Source organism: Anabrus simplex, chromosome 8 (genome assembly GCF_040414725.1).
Source record: "Anabrus simplex isolate iqAnaSimp1 chromosome 8, ASM4041472v1, whole genome shotgun sequence".
NCBI classification, from domain to species: Eukaryota; Metazoa; Arthropoda; class Insecta; order Orthoptera; family Tettigoniidae; genus Anabrus; species Anabrus simplex.
In genome coordinates this window covers 96513748-96532148 of record NC_090272.1, presented here as the reverse complement: position 1 = coordinate 96532148, position 18401 = coordinate 96513748, and the positions used below count along the sequence as shown (strand labels likewise).

Sequence of the window (18401 nt, the reverse complement as noted above, 5' to 3'; positions counted from 1 at the left end):
AGGATCATGACAAACAAAAAGGGACTCTGCAAACTGCTGGCAAAAAAACTTTAAAACAGCTACTTAACTACCCAGAACCAAAAGAGAAGCTTACCACAGAACGCACACAACAAACCCCTGACTCAACACCATCAAACAAAGAAGAAATTATAAATCTGATCAAGAAGCTCAAGAATGGAAACATTCAAATCCATAAATGGTCAAGAATTTACATGAGCAAATGCAAGAAATCTGGAACACTGGGCTAATCTCCAGTAATTGGAAGTGCTCACTGATATAATAGGCTGTACAAAAAGGAAACAGAACAGATGTTAACAACTACAAAGGCATCTCACCACTACCAGAGACATACAAGATCCTGTCCATGACACTGTTGTCAAGGTTAGAGCAGCAAGTTGAGTACAAACTCAGCAAATAGCAGGGTGGCTTCCAAAAAGGGTTATCATGCACGAAGTAAATCTGGAACCTCACGACAATATTGAAGGACACAGCTGCCAGATGCAAGAAATACTTAGCAGTGTTTGTAGACTTCCAGAAAGGATATGACTCAATTGAGAGGACCACACTTTATGGTATCCTTAAAACAAATGGACACAGACAACAAGACAATTAATAAACTTTAACAAACTCAAAACTTAGATATTGGAGTCCTTCGAGGTCAAGACAGACATAAAACAAGGATATGGTTTATCCCCATTGCTGTTCAACTGCATCCTGGAGAAGGTTATCGAAGAATGGGAAAACGAACTTGCAGAAGAAGGCATTAACTCTTTCCCGCGGGTTGCGTAGTAAAGCGTACTGGAGTCGCACATTGTCTCCCGCGGGTTGCGTAGTAAAGCGTACCCGACTTTCAAACCGTCTTTCTCTGCCATCTGTATGCTAAACATATGACTTTTTGGAACCAGTGAATGCCCTATGCTTCCTAGATACAACTGGCATGCACGGAATCTTAAAATAAAGTGCTCTTATATACGTTTTCCTAGATAGAACAGACAGCTGGCTGAATGTAAACACATTACAACAACATGGCTGCTCATAACCAGTTGAGTGCAGAGGATATTTGTTACAAATTAGATCAATATACTGACAAATGCAATGGTAGTGAGTTTAAAGTTGTAGGTATGATAATAAAAATGGTATGGGAAGCAGTTGGGACAGGATATGAATCTGAGGGAAATCGAAATACGGCCAGGTATTCAGGTACCGTCTCCTTTTAAAATATTAGGCCTACTTGTACGAAACATAATTATCAGTTATAATTCTCCAGTTAATTCTGTTTCGGACTCTGAGCCTCTATTTAATTACATAATACAGTAGAACCTCGTTAATTCGAAATCGGTTAATTCAAAATCTTGCCTAATTCGAAGCAGCTCTCGTTCCCGGAAACATGAGGTACGGTTTTGCATGTTATTTAAATTGTTTAATTCGAAGAACAATGTTGGTCCTGTTACCGAAATGCAGACTTTTAATTCGAAACTGCCTTTACATTTTGAAAAAAATAGTATTTTACAGAGTAATTTAAATTCAAAATTTCTCCGCGTCATGACAGAACGCGTCCTCCGGAACGTGAAGGGGTAACTTTGCGCACTTTCACCTACTACGGCGTGTCTACAGTGTGCTTCATATTTGCTATGTTCGAGCGGAATCCTAATTATTTTGTATTCGGCATTTTTAGGAAAGCCACAATATCACGTAGCAGGCAGTGTGCAGATGCGGAGAGGTAGAATCCGCAAACACTGGCGATACCGACAGTTGGCAAAAAAGCGTGGCTTATAGCCTACAATCAATTCGTATGCACCAAAACTATTGTCAATGCCGATGAAACTGCACTGTTTGTTTGTTTTATTTTTTTAAATGCTGAGGCCAAACGGACATTTAAAGGAGAGAATTGCCAGCTGGAAAATGTATTGTATTGCTATGCAGTGCACACGGAAGCGAGAGACTTCCTTCCCCGTCATAGGAAAGTTCGATATGCCGCGATGTTTTAAGGGCATCGGATACTTTCCGTGCAAGCACAAGGCATCTAAAATGCATACAGTACAGTAATCCAAAGAATAAAGCATTTGCACAGGGGAGCCAGCATAATTTTTCCTCGTCTTTGAATCGTGTTTTTCTTCCTTTCGCTGCGTGAGGTTATGTTTGTCATTGTTTTATACAAGTGCATTATTTGAATAATGTATGCACCTTGTTAAATACATTTCTGAAATAGTGTTTTCCATGGCATTTGAAAAGTTTAAACTGAGAATCAAGGTGATTGCATGCAATAATGGGTCTTAGAAGTGCCACAGCGGGAAATCGTACAAGTATAGCCACTGTACTGTTGTTGTAATGTGGACGGAAGCGAGGGACTTTCTGGATCTGGCGTAGTAGGCCATCCATACAACACATAACCTAGGATTTTGTTTAACTCCTGGTCTTTTTGGGTCTCAATATGTATATCGTTAAAGTTTATGGGAACATCAGATTCCATTATGCATTGTAAGTAACTACCTACGTACTCTAAACTAACATCAACGTCCTCAAAATGATTGGCTGATAAAGGTAGCCTAGATAAGCCATCTGCATTGTCATGGCACTGAGATTTAACATACTGAATGTCATAGTCATAACCTGACAGAAACAACGCGCAGCGTTGCAGTCTACCTGCTGCAAAGGCTGATAAACCCTTTTTTGGACCAAAAATGGTTAGAAGCGGCTTGTGATTTGTACACAGAGTAAAATGTCTTCCCCATATATACTGACTGAACTTCTTTACACTATACACAATGCTCAAGGCTTCTTTATTAATTTGAGAGTATTTTTTTTTCAGCCGAGTTTAAGATTCTACTTGCGAAAGAAATTGGTCTCTCAGTACCATCTTTTTCTATTATACTTAAGGTGTCGCGTCACATGACAACTTGATTGGTAAGTCAGGGTTGTAATGTGCTAGTACCTTAGCCGAAACTAATTTTTCTTTGACTAATTCAAAAGATTTTTGACAAGCTAAATTCCAGTGAAAATCTGCATCTTTTCTGAGAAGCTTGTACAAGGACGTAAGAACAGTGGCTACATTGGGGATAAATTTAGCATAGTAGTTCACAGGACCAAGAAATCCTTTAAGCTGTGTAACATCTTTAGGAACTGGAGCCTCAAAAACTGCTTTGACCTTATCATTGGCTGTAGCTAAACCATCTTTACTTAAGACATAGCCTAAATATTCTAGACTGTCACAGAAAAACTTGCACTTATCTTTACCAACAGTCAACCCATGACTACTTAGGCATTTACAAACTTCTCGTAATCTTGACAAATGTTCTGCTGTATTTGCTCCAGTCACAATAATATCATCAAGGAATGAGGCCACACCTGGTATCCCTTGTAGTATTTGTTCAATAACTCTTTAAAAAGTACCTGGTGCTGACAAGATTCCATAACAAAGACGGTTGTAAGCAAATAACCCTTTATGTATACTTATAGTACATAGTTTATTACTTTCTTTCTCTAACCACAACTGCATGTAAGCTGATGACAAATCTATTTTGGAAAACTGAATTCCCTTTTGTAAGACAACAAAGATGTCTTCAATTCTAGGTATTGGTCGTCTATCTACTTCTAGAAATCTCTGCAAATACGGGTTTTACCATTCTTTTTTAATACTGGAACAATCGGAGTGCCCCATTCACTTGAAGATACTGGAGAAATAATTTCCTCATCCACTAAACTTTTCAACTCTTGTTCAACCTTTTCTCTTAAAGAATATGGTATTGACCTGTAACCTTTTTTGATGATAATAATAAAATCATGAATAAAAATATATAAATAAAATTACTCAAAAACTTAATAAAATTAATAAGCATAATTAACCGAAATGTCCGTAGTATGGGCGCCAGAGTTCACCAGAATGGATCCCTCAAATTTAGATAAGAGCATGATAAACTTTATATCCCAGGGCGTGTACATAATGCTGCGTACTGGTACATCTGCTGCAGGCCTTACCTAACCTCCTGAAAGCGACTAATTAGGTAGGAACTGCACCTAGGTTCATCAATAACACTGATTCTAAAATAGCTAACTATATTCTTAACAAATTCCGTGCATGAGCACCTCATCAACATACAACATTATACATATAGTACACACATAAAATATTGCTGGAAGACTCCATATTTACAACAACAACAACAATAATAATGAAAATCATGGGAAAACGAAAGCGAGAACTAAGCTACCATTTGTAGATAGTCCGATGAACAATGTACATGTATGAAGATAAATACCCTTCACTGTCTCTATATCAATTCGACTTACCGATTCTCATAATTGGCAGTTATCACATCACACAGATACTGTACCTTGCACTACTGTGTTCACATATTTTAACACTTGTTGTAAAGATATATACACACGTCTGTCGATCCTCAACATAATTTATGGAAAGTCTGAGATAGCTTTCACCAACATATAATGCTAAGCCGCCACAAGTGCTATAATACTTAATGCGCAAGCACTCTCCACAATCAGCCACTTTCCACGAACATAACAAGACTACGCTCCACGAACGTTTGAAGTCCAGTCCATTGCAGCCGTGTCATTCCAGTACCGTGTATCAGCACCACTTCCTTCCCGTACAGTGCGTCAGTTGTAGTTGTAGTTATCTTCCTTCTCGTTCCTTTACAATCACCTCTACAATCACCCTTACAATGTTCCTTACAATGTCCCTGGTTATTACAAGTGATGAAAATCATTTTTCGTCCATATTGAAAGTTTCATAAACTGTATATAGGATAATATCTTTTGTTTATTTCCACCTATTCAATACATTACAAGAAGTTGGCATTTATTTTAAAACATTATTCAGATGAGACATGTTTCGCCTCTCACTTTGAGGCATCTTCAGTCATTATCAAAAACCTTATTAATTTTACCAGGCATCTGGTTAAAGATATTCAAAAATGTGTTTGATGATTATAAGAGAGGTAAGATTTACGTTAGTTATAAACATGTACATGAAGTAACTAAAAATCCAATATATTGATAAAAACATATGTAGTTATTTGTTGAATAGGACTTGTTTGATTATACTATAGTAAGAGAAGGTGGCTTGAAGCCGTAGTCGTTAATAGATGTCTAATACATAGTGGAAGGCATAAAATATCAGTTCTATGAGAATATACATTACATTCAAATGATACTAAAAACTAGTGGATTCAAAGGTAGTACATATAAAATGTTCAATGAAATAACTATTGATCTAATAAAATGATAAACACATATGTAGTTCTTTGTTAATTAGGACGTACAATCTTACGACGTCCTAATTAACAAAGAACTACATATGTGTTTATCATTTTATTAGATCAATAGTTATTTCATTGAACATTTTATATGTACTACCTTTGAATCCACTAGTTTTTAGTATCATTTGAATGTAATGTATATTCTCATAGAACTGATATTTTATGCCTTCCACTATGTATTAGACATCTATTAACGACTACGGCTTCAAGCCACCTTCTCTTACTATAGTATAATCAAACAAGTCCTATTCAACAAAGAACTACATATGTTTTTATCAATATATTGGATTTTTAGTTACTTCATGTACATGTTTATAACTACCGTAAATCTTACCTCTCTTATAATCATCAAACACATTTTTGAATATCTTTAACCAGATGCCTGGTAAAATTAATAAGGTTTTTGATAATGACTGAAGATGCCTCAAAGTGAGAGGCGAAACATGTCTCATCTGAATAATGTTTTAAAATAAATGCCAACTTCTTGTAATGTATTGAATAGGTGGAAATAAACAAAAGATATTATCCTATATACAGTTTATGTCCCTGGTTGCCGCCGTATGATCAACCTTTATAGACATCAACATCCCCCTCCTCTCAGATGAGACGTCTGGATTGGTGCTTGCCAGCCAATCATGGGTGGTCCTCTTCTCAAGCCCAAGCCCTGAACTACTACTTCCTCCCAAGACAATAACAAACTCTGGGGTATATTCCATGAGTCACCAAATTTTCCTAATACAACAACAAGCTCATCTCATCAGGCTGGGATATATACATGACTCATGAATTTCCCGACACAAGTACATCACAACAAACACTGGGGTAGCCATATGACTCATTCAAATTACCAGAGTTATTAAAGCAATGTTTTCCCACTCATGCAAAACAAATTACTCATACCTACATATGTGGATATCTTCCAGCTTATAAATATAAATGACAAAACATACAAATGAAATACCGATAATAATTATAATAATAAATCGAATACTGACAATAATATCTCTACCTTCTACATATAATTCGGGGGTGTGATATATGTACTATCACATAACGCCCCCTTGGTGAATCGATGATATCACATATTATGATTCACCATAAAACAGAACTTCATACATAACCTTATAATGACATAACTGAACACTTAATTTACTGTAATAATGATATATACATTGCGTCTACTGCATTGTATTCGCACACACGAAATACAATTTGTCCAAACAATAATAATAATATGGCTATATACACAAAACTCTGATTGTTTCATATACCATTGAACACAATCCCTTCTTGCTACTGTACACATAACTCATAATTGATAATATATACATCCAAGGTGCAGATCCTATCTCTTATATCTGCGAAGGCTATAGATATTAAATGTCCCAAGGACCTTGTTGTCAGCGGTTAGGAGCCTATAAGCACACTTGCCTATTCTACTGTCCACCGTATACGGACCCTAATATAATGAAATACTATACATAAACTTAACATTGGCATCGATAGACGAGGAATGCGTACCGCAATAAAAACTACGTCTAGAATACAATCTATCTCACACACAAACATTCATCCCATCCAGTCACACAAGAATCATACAAGCTTTCATTCGGAACATTCATAACCAAGAAATCCCTCTTTCTGAAATACGCGGGAATCTCACTACGTTTACTCTTCCACAAAACCATAATTAATGCAAGCAAACAGATCACATACTTTTGCACACATTCCACATCGATATCACTCAGCACGTCATTCAAATCATTCACACAAGTCTCAGAATTAAATAAAACATTACCCACTCGCTTTAACAGACTTTCTTTCATCTCACGCACACTTCCATTCTCACACACGCTCACTCTATTACTGAAATTCTTACCATAATACACTTTGAAATAATTGCTGTCATTACTACTTAATGACCCAACAATTAATCCATCTTCACCACATTCCATATCAGCTACTACTTGCACCACTTTCATGCCAACAACACTGCTACCCTCGACTCTCTTATCAGAAGTTTCATTAATCTCAAAGTCACCATTTTCACACATAATGGATCTAACTTTACTCTCCTTACATACACTTAAATCAACAAAAACATCCTCATGATGTATACTCCGTGAACACTCTTCACTCACAAAACAACCTTCATCAACTTCACAAAAAACTTCACTTTCAATTTCAGAAACTTCCACAAGATTATCGATCGCAACATCGCTATTAAAATCACCACTAGTACAAAGTAAGACATCCGACACATCATTCTTACTTTCATCACACCCCTATACACAAAATCTCCCTGAACACAAAACACATGGTCATACAATAATTCCTCTTTCACGTCTACCTCATAACTTACCTGTTTCATCGCGTGAATAGGAATTTCGGTATCGGACTGCCTATCTGACCCAACTAAGAAGTCTGATTCCGGTTTAAATTACTTGACGTAGCTTGTTCACTGTTATCATGTCTCTGCACTTGATCTGGAGGTCTTTGATCCGTACGGCCCCTACTTTCTGATTCCCCTTGATTAGGTCTTCTGCCATAATCTTCCTGGTGATTACCTCCTTGGTTAGAGTGTCTGTTTCCCCTTCCGGAATTACCACCCTGATTCCCTTGCCTAGAATGACTGAAATTCTGATTATTCCTATCTCCCGCTACCTGATTACCTTGTCTCCCATTATCCCCGTAATTTCTACCTTCACTTTGCCTAGTCCTCCCCTGCCCTTCCAAAGCATCAAACCTCTCTAACAGCTGCTCTAATTCCTTAATCGTAACAATATTCTGCATACATGCAGCTAATCCGACCTTCTCAGGAAAATGCCTCAACATCTGGCGGACTGTATCTCTCTCCGATGCTAGACCTTCAATATTCTGGCTGATCAGAACATGCGCCAAGAAATATTCCGTCATAGACACACCTTCCTGAGGTCTATATTTACCAAATAGCACGCGATCTCTTTCCCTTCCCTGAATAGCATCACTCCAAAATTTAGAACTAAATTTCTCCCTAAATTCCTCCAAACTCGAAATACCTTGTCTATAAACTTGAAACCAAGATCTCGCTTCTCCAAAAAATGCAACATCCAACAGCTCATCAACCATACTCCACTCAATCAAACCATCGTCAAGATTCTTGGAAAACCGTTTCTCCACCGTTTTCAAGAATTCCATCGGATTAAACTGCCGACCATTAAACTTGGGTAATTCAGAGTCCTTCGTACAAGATACGTACCTATTACATATGCTGCTACCTACTTGGATTTGACTGATCTCCTTCCTTAACTTTACATGACATGCTTTAATTCCTTCTTCAACTACCATTCTGGCATTTCCTTCTACTGACTTGAGGTCATCTTTTACCGACTTAAGGTCTTTCTCCAATTTCTCATCCTTCTCATCTATACGCTTCGCTAAAACGTTCTGATTGGATTTAATTCTATCTATTTCTTCGACTTTATCTTCCACTATTTTTATTCTCTTATCACATTCCTTGCTGTTTTCAACAAATTCTTTCCTAACTACATTAAATCGGCATTCAATTTTCTCAGTCAATTCCAAGCATTGAGCTTCTACCTTGACTTCCTGAATATCCCTGCTTTGATGGTCAAACTTCTGGTTCAATTCATCTATTCTACCATTCACAGCACTACTTAAACTATCAATTTTACTAGGCAATTCAACACTCACTAAATTTAACTCCTTACTTTGATTCTCAATCTTACTGGACAATTCCGTACTAACTGAATTTAATTCACTATTAATACTGTATATTTCATTACTTAAAAAACTCAATTCACTCTTCAACTCTTTACTCTGACTATCAATCTTGCTAGACAATTCAACCTTATTATTATCGATTTTACTGGACAATTCAACATTATTATTATCGATTTTACTGGATATTTCATTAAATAGCAATTTAATCATACTAAAAGTTAAAGCCTCCCCTTGAACCGTTTCCTTAACAACCCCTACATTCTGAGTTTGAGACGGATTACTAGATTCCTCACCTATCGTTACCGATTGATCTTTCCTACTATCAGCCATTTCGCTTTTCTCACTTAAATTAGATAAACTGAATGTGGTGGAAATCTTTTGACTTCTCTTATCCTGATTCATAGTACTAGCAACTTTAACAACCTCTCTATTTCTCAGTCTTATAATACTCGACTCGCTACAACATTTCTTCATACTCCAACATACATATCACGTACATATAAAACACTTCACTGACATACTTCGCAGAATTCCAACCACACCTGACAAGTGCACCTACGCTTATCAGCCTAACAGATGTTCCAATCATTCAGCCACACGTTGGGAAGCCAATTGTAACTTTTTGATGAATACTGATAAATATAATCAATAAAATAAAAATATATAAATAAAATCATACATAAAACTTAATAAAATTATAAGCATAATTAACCGAAATGTCCGTAGTATGGGCGCCAGAGTTCACCAGAATGGATCCCTCAAATTTAGATAAGAGCATGATAAACTTTATATCCCAGGGCGTGTACATAATGCTGCGTACTGGTACATCTGCTGCAGGCCTTACCTAACCTCCTGAAAGCGACTAATTAGGTAGGAACTGCACCTAGGTTCATCAATAACACTGATTCTAAAATAGCTAACTATATTCTTAACAAATTCCGTGCATGAGCACCTCATCAACATACAACATTATACATATAGTATACACATAAAATATTGCTGGAAGACTCCATATTTACAACAACAACAACAACAACAATAATAATGAAAATCGTGGGAAAACGAAAGCGAGAACTAAGCTACCATTTGTAGATAGTCCGATGAACAATGTACATGTATGAAGATAAATACCCTTCACTGTCTCTATATCAATTCGACTTACCGATTCTCATAATCGGCAGTTATCACATCACACAGATACTGTACCTTGTACTACTGTGTTCACATATTTTAACACTTGTTATAAAGATATATACACACGTCTGTCGATCCTCAACATAATTTATGGAAAGTCTGAGATAGCTTTCACCAACATATAATGCTAAGCCGCCACAAGTGCTATAATACTTAATGCGCAAGCACTCTCCACAATCAGCCACTTTCCACGAACATAACAAGACTACGCTCCACGAACGTTTGAAGTCCAGTCCATTGCAGCCGTGTCATTCCAGTACCGTGTATCAGCACCACTTCCTTTCCGTACAGTGCGTCAGTTGTAGTTGTAGTTATCTTCCTTCTCGTTCCTTTACAATCTCCTCTACAATCACCCTTACAATGTTCCTTACAATGACCCTGGTTGCCGCCGTATGATCAACCTTTATAGACATCAACATCCCCCTCCTCTCAGATGAGACGTCTGGATTGGTGCTTGCCAGCCAATCATGGGTGGTCCTCTTCTCAAGCCCAAGCCCTGAACTACTACTTCCTCCCAAGACAATAACAAACTCTGGGGTATATTCCATGAGTCACCAAATTTTCCTAATACAACAACAAGCTCATCTCATCAGGCTGGGATATATACATGACTCATGAATTTCCCGACACAAGTACATCACAACAAACACTGGGGTAGCCATATGACTCATTCAAATTACCAGAGTTATTAAAGCAATGTTTTCCCACTCATGCAAAACAAATTACTCATACCTACATATGTGGATATCTTCCAGCTTATAAATATAAATGACAAAACATACAAATGAAATACCGATAATAATTATAATAATAAATCGAATACTGACAATAATATCTCTACCTTCTACATATAATTCGGGGGTGTGATATATGTACTATCACAGACCTAGGTTTATGGTACTTAGGTACTGCATTTGGCTTAAGGTTTAGTTTTACTGGGTCTCCTTTAAAGCACCCTAATTTACTAGTGAATAACTCTGGAAATTCATTAAATAAGTCTTACACTAATTTAGACTCTGCATTGGTTTTAACATTCGTTAAGTTTACGTTGTTTACACTGCTGGGAATGCTTATAACAACTAGGAGCTCTTTTATCCAATCACGCCCCATGAGAGGATTAGATCCATTACTAATAACATACACATCTAAACTCTTTTCCAGGGACTGATATTTAACATTTACTTCCAACTTCTCCACAGGCTTGATTTTCTCAGTGTAAGAATTTAAAACTAAGTCTGTGGGAATCAATGTTACATGACGTAAGTTAGCTTTATAAAAAATTTCAGAAACAACAGACACACAAGCACCAGAGTCTACTTCAAAATTAATTGGCTTTCCTTCAACAATTAAATTTACTCTAATGGGCTCAATTTTTGTTATTTTACCTAACTTAGGCTGAATGATTTGCTTATCTCCATCGCAATGAAAAATGTTAGAAATATCATAAACTTCATCACACAATTTTTCTTGACAAAGATTGGGTTCATATAAGTCTACATAGTGCTGGTTGGGTCTAAGTCTGTTTCCCTGCTGATTCTTAATTCCCTTAGAAAATGAAGGATTGTTTGTAAGCATGTTTGGTTTTACATGAAACTGAGACTTGCTCTTATTTTTTGACTTGCAAACCCTCTCTAAATGACCCTTCTTTCGACAAAAATTGCAAATATATTCACGATAATGGCACTGAGCAGTAGAATGCCCACTTTTATGACCACAACAAAAACACTGAGGCACTTTCACAACACGTGATAACACATTAGGTACATTGCTGCGTGGAGAATGCCGTGCTGTAAACTTCTGGAGTCTTGGTGTTGTGTGGTAGGCCAAGGACACTGCATCCTTGTCAGTTGCTTCCAACGATATCGCCAGCTGTTCCGCCTTCTGGAATGTGAGGTTCTCCTCCGACAGCAGTCGTTTTTTGATGGATTCATCACGGATGCCACTGACTAATCTGTTCCATAAATAATCGGGAAGTTTATCCTCGAACTCGCAAAACTTTAATAACTGCTTTAGTTGAACAATATATTCTGACACAGTCTCATGTTCCAATTGATCTTGCCCGCTGAATTTATATCGTTCAACTATAAATGAAGGTTTAGGATGGAGATGGTCTTGGACAATTTTAACAATGGTTTCAAAGGATTTTTCAGAAGGTTTATCAGGGGTGATTAAATCTTTTAGTAAATTGTAGGTTTTAACACTGACCACTGTTAGAAAGGTACTAACCTTTTTAGTATTCGGAATGTCATTGCACTGTACGTAAAGTTCAAAGCGTTCCACGTAGGTTGACCAACTTTCTTCCGAACTGTCAAATGATCCAATATTACCAATTAAAGACATGGCGTGACATAATTGAGCTAAAGTTGCAAAGGCGGTGAAAAAACTGTTGTCTAAGGGCAGGGAGCGAAAGGCATACCCGATACAACGGACTGTACTATGTTGCATCATTCACTGTGAAAACACACAAGAAACGTTTTGTTGCCATGAGGAAGCACTGGCACTCGCTGCAATGTCATGACTTTTACCTCGTCGTCAATTTTTACGTATGGAACACCTTGAGGTAGATGATCAGTGGAAGTACACGTTATTTTTAAAGTACCACATCAGCTAAGGAGTCAGAATGATTCAGGTGCAGGCTACATGACCACTGACTTGAGGTCAGGGGAAAGCTTAGGCTGTGGATAGGCAAGATAGGAGTAGCCAATGAGAATGATTTATTTGAACGGCCACACGACCCAATGACGTACACATCGTCCAATCCTGACGTAGTGGTTTACAATCATAAGTTCTAGAAATACATATGAAAATTGTAACAGAATATATTGCAGAATGTTGGAATAAATAAAGATCGCCAGATGTTTCATTCCAGGCTTGTCAATGTTCTGTCAATGTCATATGTTACATACACATGTTATAGACTGATTCTGATGGTTCGGTCAGCTTCCGCTTCAAACGCTAGCGCTGTGCCACGTCCGGGGAGCCATCTGGTGACGAATGAACATACCATTTCCACTTCTATTATAATGTCTAAATTTCAAAAGCTCATTGTTCAAGAAGCCTTTCTCGTGAACAGTCGAGATTTTCTTCTGATGACGCAGAGCACAGTTCTTGCGAAACAAAGAATTTCACCTTATTTTCTTGATGCGGCATAAGCCCAAAAGCCTATATCATGTCTACAAGTACAGGTCGTGAAAGCATCAATGGCAACATAAATCTATATATTAATTTTTTTATATGTAAACTAAAGTCAGTCAGTCTGGCCATTCTATCCAGTTGCACACAAGAATTGTTTTACAAATCCAAATAACGTAAACATAGATGTGCACACAACAAGCTCTTAAACATAACGCCGCTCGACCACAACAACAACAGCAATAATAGCAGCTCCTAAACACGAATACAGACAAGAGGAAGGTCGCCACCAACAACTTATATTCACCGAATTTAAAATTCAAGACACTACAATCTACTTCAAAATTCATTAAAACACATCAACAGCTGAGCTACAACAATACTTGACCACCCTACGATTTGGGTTTCACTACGAACATATGATGTATACTTAGTCAAATAGAACATCTTCAAGAATTGTTTTATGAAACCAAATAACGTAAACATAGATGTGCCAGAACCAACAAAGAAGCCTGAAGAAAGAACTTTGCAAAACATGACTTTTAAATTTAACAAGTGTTTTTTACATATATGTTTTTAATATTTTAATGTGTTTAAACTCATCAAGCGTTTTATATATATATATGTTTCTTGTGTTTTTAGTATTCAATGTATACGTACAATTTGTTTTAAGTTTAGTTAAGCCATTCACTGCCATATTGGTCTTAGACACAGTTTTAACCACATATAGTCACAAACAATATGACGAACATATCTAATCCACAACTCCATTAGACATCCGGATGCTTTAATGAACAACATCTTTGTGACACATGCCTAATGGTTGTAATATTGTAATGTATCAGCTGATGATGACTGTAAACAGTCGGAACCGGAACTGATGTGAATCTGCTCATAATAAATAGTATTGATAGGTGGAACATCTTTCTTGTCTATATACGTGCATCCAATCAATACGGAAATGAAACTTATAAATAATGAGGCCACTTATGCTTGCGAAACCTTGTTCCAAATTAAAAATGAAAGAAGAACTGATCAGCTCCTCAAAATTGAAAGAAGAATTATCAGAACTTGCATAAATAAAAAGTACCAGGTTGAAGGAGTCTGGAGAATCCCCCCCAATGAAACTGTCTATCGAGAGATTGACCCAGTTACCAGCACGATGGGGAGGAATAGGATCTCTTATTTCTTTCACAACTTACGATTACCCGAAAGAAGGATTTTACGACAACTAGTAACGAAAAATCTGGGAAAGAAGACAGGAGGGCATTGGATCAAAGAAATTCAAAAGGATCTCAAAACAGTTGGCTCAAAATTACAGATGCACAGAACAATAATCATCAGAAATTTTCAACTGAAATGATGCACAGAAATAATAATAATAATAATAATAATAATAATAATAATAATAATAATAATGATGATGCACCTCTCTTCAAGCTCCTAGCTATTAGACTGCAAGTTTTTAACACAATCTGCAATTAAGACCAAGTTGTCGGCATAGACCAAACTGCTTAATACATTTCCACCTAATTGAATATCTGCTTGGCAGTTTATACATTTCAATAAATGATCCATGAATACTATTAACAACAAAGATGAAAGATCAGTCTTGTCTAACCCATATGAATTTTGAATTTGTGTTCTCATTCATTTAACAACGTCTTACCTTAAATTTTTTCTTGTTATGCACAGGAACAGAGCTTTTCTCAATAAGGCGTAGCAAAGTATCTCTTTCATATGGCAACTGAAAAGTTTTCGTTACTGAAGGGATAATAAATCCATTATTGCCACCAACATCAACATCTTCGTAAAATCTGCCATCGGCCATCTTTGCTTTAATTTGTACATATTTCTGAAAAATGGATATGGTCAAATGTTATTACACTGATTGAATACTTCTACATAACATTTCAAACAGCAAACTGATCTTACTTAGACATACTAAACCACCAGCAAAACTGAACAAAGACTTTTTAAATATTTATGTTTCTTTAAATCCCTTCAAGTTAGTGTTAAGAAGCAGAAGAAGAAGACCAGTTGTGTACAAAATTTTCTCTAAGCTGATATTAAACAGGCTAGAACCACAAGCAGATCCACAAATAGGGGAATACCAGGCAGGCTTCAGAAAAGCGAGATCATGCATCGAACAATCTAGAACTTGAGAATCCTTCTGAAAGTCAGATAAACAAGAAATACTGTAATTACCATTGTGAAATTTAAAAAATTGTATGACTCCATAGACAGACAGATGCTCTTTGAAGTACTTGAAGAATATGGCATTGACAGAAAAACCAGAACACTTAATAACAGCCACCTCATTTGATCCCATCCCCTCCCCTCCTGGTCAGACCTATTTTTCCTGATGTCTGCAGAAGCTACTTCCTCCTCCCTTTTCTCCCTCCCACAACCCTGTTCCACCTGTCTTTTCCTATCCTATACTCCACATTTCCCTTTCCTCCTACTTCCACACTTCTCAGCAACAATTCCCTATTCCTCATCTTCTCTCTGTTCTACCTGCAGTGACTTGTACAGATTTCTCACAGATACCTGTCCCCAATTCTGATCCTGAATATAGCCCTTAGCCTGCAATGCCCTTCCCCTTAAAACATTAGACCATCTGTCTTCTACAACACCCCCTTTCCTTCCAATCCTTCTTTTACACCTACTGTATCCTGTACATTGTTTGAGGGAGGCCTACTTTCCGTCCTGTCCACTGAGAGAATCCTAATTATCTCCCTCACTCTCCAACTCCTCCCTCATACTCCTTAATGCCTGCCCACACCCAAAATTCCTACACTTACACTCCTTAGCCACTCTTTACAGAATAATGAAATGAAAAGAAAGAGTAAAATAACTTATTCTGTGCACACAAAAAATGAAAGGCAAGAAATATTGTCTAGGTTAGTACTCAAAGATCACATAACAATAAGGTAATTAATATATTATTACACTATACTACTTAGTCGTTAAAAATTGTGAAATATCGGACAAGAATTGCGGCTGTACAACGGAGAGCAGCTTTACGAATTGCTTGCGCATATCGCACAGTATCAGAACCTGCGATTCTAGTAGTAGCAGCAGTAGCTCCCATTGACTTGTTGGCCTTCGAAAGACAAGAAATTTGGCTCACACAAGAAGAGCTAGGAAGGAAAAGGGCAAAGGCTTTGGCTCATAGTCACAGAATGCAACGATGGCAAACAAGATGGGAAGATGATTCTAGAGGGAAATGGACGAAAAGACTGATACCTTCTCTGGGCGTATGGGTTGCCCGAAATCATGCTGAAGTGAACTACTATCTCACACAGTTCTTGACAGGTCATGGATACTTCCGAAAATTTCTTCATAGGCTAGGGCTAGCAACTAGTCCGGTGTGCATATACTGCAGTGATATCGATGACGTATCACATACTTTCTTTGCGTGTGTTCATTGGCTGCCACAAAGAAGATGCTTAGAAGTTATGCACGGAGAATTGACGCCAGAAGGGATCGTGTCAGTAATGCTACGAAGTCGAGAATCTTGGGACCAGGTGGCAGTCTACGTAGAAAATATTCTGCGTCAGAAGAAGAAGGACCTGGATGATTACGACAGACAGTAAAGCAGAAAAAGGAAGATGAAGCACAAGATGCATTAAGCACGACATCCGCCCTGAAGTAATGCGAGAGCGGTTTCCGGGGTGGAGATAAACGTCGTGGGAAAAGGGAGTGTGGTTTTTAGTGGGTAAGAATCTCCACACACTTGTTGAGTGCGGACCCTCACAAGCGTCTTATGAAAGATTTTCCACACTCCCTCGCAAAAAAAAAAAAAAAAACCCTACTTAGTCGTACTATATTTTTTTCCTACGACACCCTAACAGGATGAAAACTGCCGTTAATTACTGAATACCGAAAGGAATACACAAGAATTACACAATTCCAAACTGCAGTTAAGCCTATCCTAATTAAAACAACAGAATTCTAGTAAGAGAGTTTCTACAGATACGTATTTCTACTACACAAATATTTGACAATAGAATAAGCACGCTAATTTCTAATAAGTTACTACTATAACCTTCCCATGGATTCCGGATCGAAAATAATTCAGGAACCATTGAAGTTTATGACAAAGAAGAAATCTACGGAAATCACATAATAGTATACGTCCAGTCATTGTATGTCCAGACACACTAATAAGTCGAGAGAACTCACTCAACTGAACAATAAATGGAACGGAATTTTGGAGATATCGATAAATTCATAAGCTCAGAATCTCGTGGTATACATATAATTCATGTCCAAAACAGTAATGTCTGTATAAGCAAATACTACTACATGAAATGTCATAGCTCAACGGAAGAGTAAAGTAAATATCTATGTGTGACGTCTAATTTCGATAACAAGATATACGATGGAGGCCATGGAATGGATTGAATGATATAGGCTAAGTTCCGTTTTATCTACGTTGGTTATACATTATCTAGTTGTCACGGAATAAATCCGAGTACTCGAATAGTCATATTATGAAGTAACTGATTGGTACATAAATTGAGAATATGAATCGGATTGTTAAGCGTGTTTCTTTACTTTGGTTCCCAATTATAAGAATGTTTAATATCAAAGAGATTATACATAAATGTAAAACACATGGAAAGGAGATTACCGGCCAATGATTTATAGTGAACTAAAAGAACGCAAGCTGATATTGTTACTGAAAATCGGAATAGGGTTTTGTTTTAAGAAAAACAATGTATTTATGAGAAGGAGATTGAACATCAATTAAGATGGTTATGACGGAAAGAAATCTGATTATAAATTATTCAAAATCTGAATAGCTGATATCTAGGAAATACGAGAACTGAATTGTAAATCATAGGATAGAATTTAATTAAGGAAAATAAGGCGGGTGTTCAGTTAAAACACTGATAGATTTATATTGGTATATGACACTGTATTAATACTTTTGTACAAGTTTCAGGTCATGATGGTGATGTATGTAATGGATTATTATTGTAAAATGTCAACCAAGAAGACCATGCAGGCCTAAACCCAGGATGGTGTCCTGGAGGGTCTGGAAATATGTTGAAAGTGTCCAATCCA

General features: G+C 37.0%; 1 protein-coding gene across 2 annotated transcripts in view; it reads right to left on the bottom strand.

The window, feature by feature from the left end:
• The window catches only part of LOC136879162 (uncharacterized), a 71439-nt gene that overhangs the window by 36026 nt on the left and 17012 nt on the right, over positions 1–18401 (bottom strand). For both annotated transcript variants that reach the window (XM_067152923.2, XM_067152922.2), the window contains one exon: positions 14995–15180. In XM_067152923.2, coding sequence (XP_067009024.2) covers positions 14995–15156 — 162 coding nt within the window. In that variant the 5' untranslated portion in view covers positions 15157–15180. The remainder of the gene's footprint in view (positions 1–14994; positions 15181–18401) is intronic.